General features: G+C 41.9%; 1 protein-coding gene across 1 annotated transcript; it reads left to right on the top strand.

Annotated features, from left to right (window-relative positions):
* Window positions 1-2,029: 2,029 nt before the first annotated feature.
* Window positions 2,030-4,818, top strand: vgll3 (vestigial-like family member 3). The gene is made up of 4 exons (XM_069663622.1): window positions 2,030-2,228; window positions 2,997-3,351; window positions 3,576-4,127; window positions 4,238-4,818. The coding sequence occupies exons 1-4, from the start codon at window positions 2,124-2,126 to the stop codon at window positions 4,279-4,281; spliced, it is 1,056 nt and encodes a 351-aa protein (XP_069519723.1). The 5' UTR covers window positions 2,030-2,123; the 3' UTR covers window positions 4,282-4,818.
* The last annotated feature ends 2,635 nt before the right edge of the window (window positions 4,819-7,453 follow it).

The following is a 7,453-nucleotide window of genomic DNA, read 5'->3' as shown; positions in this document are numbered from 1 at the left end:
AACTAAGGGGAGATCATCCATGACCTACAGTAATATCAAAAACTCTCACTGTCATGAGAGGATACATGTATATCCAAAATCTCCATAATAGCAACTAATGTGGAATTTGTGCCATTAAATGTCATGACAGCCCATGATTTTAAATAATTTTGTGCAATTGAGAAATTAGCTTCAGTAGATGGTCCATTATTGTTTTTGTTCACTTCACTGAATTATCTGTTCACTTTGTGCCTTGGGCTTACAGAAGGTCCTCTTTAGGCCAATCATGCCACAGAGTCTCTTCGGGTCTCATTCTTACCAAAAATTACTAATTAGACCATTTCCTCTTCTCTATGTCAAGGAAATTACAAACCTATCCTGGGCAGTCTCTAGCTAGGCTCTAGTCCCTTCACTGATGTGTATTCCTGCTGTCGTGCAGACAGGCAGGACAGATGGCTCTATCAAGACCTGAAACATGGCATGCTGTATAGGCTGGGATAGGCTCCAGCCCCCCGCGACCCTGAACAGGATCAGCCAACTTCACTATGCTATGCATTAATTTTACCAAAGATCAACATCCCCCACTTTGGGGGTCTACGGATGCTTGGAGTTAGTGATTTACAGAAGGTCCTAAAGGGTCAAGTGACAGCTGTGTCATGTTACTGGTCTCACCAACAGGTGGCAGCAAACAGCTCAAATCTGTCAATCAGGGAGCTTCATTCAAAAACATGATAAGGGACAATCCCAGGCTCTACATGGGGGAGAAGGTATCCTGGTACAGTAGCTGAATGGTTGAGGGACATGCCTGCTACAGAGATGGTTTGATTATAACTGGGGGACCTATGCTGCATGTCATACCTCTTTTCCCCTCCTTGCCCCGTCTCCCTCTGTCTGCTATCTAATAAGAAAGGAATATAGCAATCAGTAATTGCTCATTTTGATATCTTTTATTGAGAAAGTATTTTATTTTTTATTGTTTTTAGGCCAACAGATCTGTAATAGAGGATTTGAAAACAGATATCTGTATAAGCACTCAGAAGCTGTATGAGAGGGACGAGATTTTGGTGTCTAAAGCATGGTGCATTTGCTTTTCATTTGTAGTACTGACCAATCACTTATGAGCAGACTTTGGTTGTACGTCGGGAAACAGTTGATGTGTAGAGCAAAAGAGGTGGAAATTATTGGCCAGAAAATACAAATGTTGAACCCATCAGCTATTTGTGATAAAGATTTAGCTTTCCTTAATCTCCATAAATGTAATGGAAAAGGAAGTCTTGGCCTAAATATCAGGGGTGCATTAAGCCCTTAAATGGCAATGATTGCATGTTTCGTTAGCAATTGCATTGCTTGTTAATATTGCAGGGTTTCCATGATGCAACTGACCAATGACGACAGCATTTGCGAGAAGCACAATGGTGCACACAGTTTTCAGATTGATTGTGCCTTAGAAATGTTTCATCGCTCCAAGATGCTAAATCATTGATAGGAAATAGCAAATTGGTTCTAAGATTGAATCATATTGTTCCTGTAGGTGACAGTAAGACTTTTATGATGGATTACAAAATGCACAAACAATATACAGTAAGTGAGCAGTTACTTTAATAAATACATTCACACAATACATAAGTTCTCTGTGTAGAGGGACACTTCTTCCCAAATCTGTCCCAGTACAATTTAAGGGAATAGAACCGTTTGACTCCCGACTGTGTTAGTGCCTTGCTAAAGTGCAGCAGGCCCTTCCCTGGTGGGCGTGAGTAAGTGGCCACAGCCCTCTCTAAATATAACTCCCCTCCAAAACAGAAAGAGAGAGAAGGAGGGAAAGATTACTCACCCAATCAGAAGCGCTCTGAAAACTTGTCACAGAGGAGTTTTTTTTAAGGTTACAGTGTGTTTGTCTCAAAACGTTTTGATCCATTTTGTGGCCCCGGGTGGTGCTGGTGGGGCGCACTGCGGGAGGCGCATTGTGCGTATGCAAACTGGACGGCATGGCCATTGTATGCGTTTGGGCATATATGGAGGCACCAGCGGCTCGGAGGATACAGCCCGTCTGAAGTCTTTCAGGAGCGGAGAGTTGCCCTCGGCTGTGTTGTGCGCGTTGCTCTCCTCAGACTTTCTCTTGGCATTAAACGCACCGCGCCGTCGCTATGAGCTGCCTGGATGTGATGTACCACCAAAGCTATGGAGCGCACTACCTCCCTGCAGCGGCGTACAAGGCGACGTACTACAACCACCATCACCAGCAACAACAGGTGAGAGATCCATCATAGAAAAAAATCAATGTAAAATTAAGCCTACATAGATTATTTTTACCACTGTAGTAGAGGAGTGGAAGTTTAGTGCGTAATTACCATAACTACTCTAAAAATAGTTATTATGTTTAAAGTGTGCAAACCGAAGAATAAACAAATATACGTCGTTTAATTAAGGAAATAAACTACAGAAAGTTGAAGAATGTCTGCAAATCAAAGCTACTGTAGGAATATTTTATGGACTCGTTTTTAAACCAAAAAGATTTTTCTATTTTCCTGGCGTCTGTTCAGGACGCCGCCTCAAACTTTCTTTACGCCTCATACACACACCTCTTAACTCCAATTTGAGTTTTGAATGATAAAATTCCAGTCTGAAGCTCGGTATTCATCACAGGTCAGGCGTAATGACACGGAACTATTAATCCTGCGGTCAAATGGTGATGTAATGACAGCCAGTCAGTCACTCAGGAATGTGGATGAGGCACATAGAGCTTTACAAACAGTGGGAATGCGGTATGGGAAAAAAGAGACTCATTTTCACACAACTCCCAAGCTGCACCCTGATAAAATAATTACTTTTAAGTGTAAATTTTACTTAAATTACCTTATATTGATTTAATTGTGTTTGACACAACATAATTTTGACATTTAATTACTCCATTCTCATTAAAGTTTTCATCTTTTTTTAGTGAATTCTGGTTTAATTCTGTTTAGATCTGAAAGTTAAACTCTCTCTCTCTCTCTCTCTCTCTCTCTCTCTTCCTCCAGAGACGGCTGAGTGTTTACAGTAAGATGCAGGAGTGTATTGAGCAGCAACAGCAGCAGCAGCAGCAAGGAGGAGGAAGAGGGATGCTTTCCAGGGATCAAGGCCTCAGCCGGCAGGGTCCTGTGGCACCTGGAGCCGACACAGGCCGTAGATCCATGTCAGAGCTGAAGGATGGTACTCAGGCGGAGTATTTGAGCTCCCGATGTGTTTTGTTCACCTACTTCCAAGGCGACATCAGCGACGTGGTGGATGAGCACTTCTCCCGTGCTCTCAGTCAGGCCAGCTCCTTCAACAGCGAGACCAAACCGATCCGAGTGACACAGCCGTCTGCATCGGTGAATGCTGGCTCATGGAAAGGTGAGTTGTGCAAGTCCACTTGCTTTGGTGACTTACTTTTATCTTTAGCTCATCAAATGCTTAAGTTTTTCCTTGCTACTCATGCCAAGTGCTTGCTTATTGGTGGATAAATGTTGGAAATGTTGGGATCTGCTCTTTATGTAAAGTATTATTACATGACTTGTGTTGTTATTTTGCGCTCTATAAATAAAGATTGGTTGATTGATTGATTGTGTTTGTTTCAGATGGTGGGTCTCTCTCTGAGGGTCAGAGCAGCTCAGTGTGGAACAGCACTTATCCATCCCAGGCCAGTCCGTGCCTCCCCTCCGTCTCAGTCTCAGTCCACCCAGACTTCTCCTCCAGCCCCGTTCCCTTCAACCACCCGGATGGAGCTCTGTGGGCCGACCATGTGCTCACCCAGACCAGCCTCCCACCTCCATCTTCGCTCCCTGATACCTGGACCTACAGCCTGAGCCCCCAGAGCACGAGCGGCTACCCCAATGTCCACAACGTATACCATCCCCACCCCCACCCCCACATCCACACCCGGCACCACCACCACCACCCCATGCTCCATTCATACCCGACCCACAGCCCGTCGTTGGACCCTAGGTTTAACCCTCTGTTGCTGCCAGGGGTTAGGAACCAGAACCAGGCGACGGCCAGCACGGGGAGTTCCCCTCACAGCGAGGGGGTGAAGACGGAGATGGACCCCAGCAGCAGCAGCCCTGTCGCAGCTACATCTGGCACTTGGACTCCCTCGGCCCTCCACGGATCCTTGGAGGTGTATGACACAGGTAAATACTACAAAAGAATGTCTAAACTTGTGATACTTAATCTGTATTCTAACCTGTGCAGTATGTGCTAAAAGCACCATAGTAATTTTACCTTGTCTCTTTCCATCCAGCAGGTCACGATCAAACCAAAGCAAAGACCTCAGTTTGGTTCTAATGGATGTACGGGGAAAAAGAATGACTATCAATTGATACCAAAAAGGAACTATTTTGTGGCTCTATCATTGTAAGGCCGCAACACCAGCACTGTAACGTACAACGAAGATAGAACGCTTAATGTAGCTCAGACTATGAGTCATGCACTGTCCACACAACTTATCATGGAGAGGAACTCAGGCTTTGGACTTTCTGCAGGTAAACTCCTTGGAGAAGAAGACAAACACGTTCGGACTACCACTGGACTGAACAGACTACTAGCTTTAACAATTGGAGGCCTCTTCTTCTTTGTTGGCACAAAAAACAAATACAATTTTTCATGCAATGTGAGACCAAGTGGTTCTGTTTCAAGAGCTTGATTTGGATCCACATTTTGTTTTTGTACAGTATATTTTGTGAACTATTGGTAGTGTTTATTTTTGTGTGTACAGTTTTGCCAGGCTAAGTTGTTTGCTGGATGATTTCTGCCTGAATTTTTGCTATGTTGCCTTCTGAGATTGTGTAGTGTAAATATCGGTCCTGTGTTTCAGTAATAAATTGTTGAACTCTATTTGCAAATAAAGGTTTTCTTTAAGACATGCATTTACTGATTTCCCCCCTGAAAATGTGTACAATTCAAACTAAATATTCACTTCCAACTAAATGATATTCTTGAGCCCTGGTTCTCAACTGGTGGGTCGGGACCCAAAAGTGGGTCGCTGTTTTTAGTAGGTGGTTAAAAAAAAAAAAAAGTTGTGGCAAAAAGTCTATGCTGCATTTTTATTTTGAAGAGCATGGGTATCCTATGATCTGCATGCCGTAGTAGTGTAGTTTATTCACACTCCATGTGTCCACTGATTGGGTAATCCCAGTTACAGTTACATTTACATTCTTGAAACTTGATGAGCCCCACAGTAGTTGCATTTATGTTGCACTTTTTTAGTTTATTTCTCTTGAAAAAAGGCTGCCAACTGAATGAATTGCGGAGGGAATATGTTTTTCTTATGCAAAGTGTTTTAATCAAATAGATTGGATTGGTTAAAAAATGTGGGTTGCGATTCGTCATCACGGGGTTGTTGGTGGGTCCTGAGGCTAGACCGGTTAGAAACCACTGTTCTAGAGGGTATTTAGAGTCTCTCTCTAGAAGAAGTATCACTTGAGAAGAGAGAAGTTTAGAGGTACATAACTTTTCCATTTCTTCCTGTTATTTGTGCTCCTGTCCTTGTAAAATCAGGAAAACTCTGTTTCCTTTAGCGAGACCCCAAAAATGAATTATTTTTCTCTTATTTCACTGCAAAAATGTATTTGTAAAGTTTTCATGAAGTCCAATTTGATGCGGGTGTTTTCCCTGTTTTAGACATTTAATCACAGCTTTAAGGAGTCTTCTTATTCTTTAAGTTAAATCAAAGTTGCGAAATATTTCCACTCAACAAGAATCTGATTTTCTTTATCGTCTCTTATCTAAGCTTAAACATTTAGAGAATAGAAATTACTTTAAGCGAACATAGTCTTGTTTTGTGTCATTAAATCTCTGACCGATCAGATTATTAAAACCTGAAGAAACAGCCACTTTTTAAACTATTGTAATTGCCAGCAAGGTGGATACAACTCAATAGCAGGTGTTTTTGTTTTTTTAATAACAGGTGTTTTTTTCATAAACACTCGGCTGACCTTGGCTGTTGGTAAAAATAACAACAACAACTTTATTGTCCTGGGTACAAACACTGCTGAACAACAAAGCGTATGGACCAGGCAGAGGTGAGTTGTGGCACCAAGGGAAGTGGATTACATTCCACAGACCATTCTTGTAACACACCATGAAATGTCTGTTATCTTTCTACACACAAACACACGCGCAACAACACACATACGCTCCCAGAATTCCAAACACACACCAAAGAATGCATTTCCTGTCTGGACAGGAAGTTTGTCAGAGAGCGGCACACTACTCAGACATTCTTTCAGGTGCCCCAGTTAATGTTTGTTTGGCTTCATTCTACTGTGGAATGAATTCAAATTCATGTGTGTGTGTTTTAGTTGAAGAAAAGATCACAGGGCTCATTGGTATTCTTAAAAAGAAAAGTTGCTGCTTTGAATACATGTTTTAGGTTTGGTGCAGTGCCAGCAGCGGCATTATTTGTACCCATCCTGACATAATCAGCAGCTGGCTAAGCTTACGCAAGCACGGGTGTGTGTGTGTGTGTGTGTGTGTGTGCGCATGCTTGTGTGCATGTAGTGAGTGGTCAGACCAGGTGGCACGATCAGCAGTAGCAGCCCACTAACATTCCAGCCTCCTCTTCTGAGCCTCTTCTTCTCCATCTCCACCAAACAGCAGGATTTCAAATCTGAGCCTGAGCAGCTGCGCTTCAATCCGAAGTATCAACAAATCATGATTGGAACAACCTTTGTGAAAAGGCTCATTTAACACTCAACAAAACATCATGCACTCATTGGATTGGGTTAAATTGCACTTGATTATGAGATTTCACTAAAATGCAATGTAATGTTTGGTTTGATAATTACCAGAAATGGATTTTCCACATAGCTAGCAATATACATTTTAAATGTCACCACAAAGAACACTATACAGCATTTAATGGACTACAAAATGTGTTATTGCCAACATGTAAGGTGTTGTCTATTACTTAGCTTGAATCAATCACATTAAGTTGGCTAACACTTTCTGACACCGAAGTATAACAACAACCACAGCGAGAGAACACAGAGTTAGGAAACTTCAGCCAAGAAAGTTTTTTAAAACACACACTTATTTCTGATTATCTTACTACTAGCTACTATTAGCTATTAGTTCCTGTGTTACCATGTTATCCACAGTAAAAAAAACATAGCAGCAAAGTTAGTTAGCAAAACATAGTTAGCATAGTTAACTTATTATTTTTATTTTGTATGATATCTCAGTTGATGTGTGAAGATTAGTGTTGGGGATAACACGTTACCAGGTAATCTGCAACATGGTGAGTGCTTGTCAGTTTATGCTCCATAGTTACTGATTATGGGCCATAAACTAGGCTATGCAATGACGGCAGAGTCAATTCATTCAAAGGTAGACGTACAGTAGGCTACAGGCCATCCTGACAATATAATCGACATGCGTAATGAGTTGCAAAGGGGATTTTAATTTTTGGTAACACAAAAGTAATTTAACACTTTACTTTTCTCAGTAGGTAACAGAG

The sequence above is a fragment of the Semicossyphus pulcher genome, unplaced genomic scaffold (genome assembly GCF_022749685.1).
Source record: "Semicossyphus pulcher isolate SPU_LCO1_2020_fin unplaced genomic scaffold, fSemPul1.0.p SCAF_15, whole genome shotgun sequence".
In the NCBI taxonomy this organism is placed as follows: domain Eukaryota; kingdom Metazoa; phylum Chordata; class Actinopteri; order Labriformes; family Labridae; genus Semicossyphus; species Semicossyphus pulcher.
Note: the sequence above shows the minus strand (reverse complement) of the source record. Positions and strands in the feature narration are given on the sequence as shown.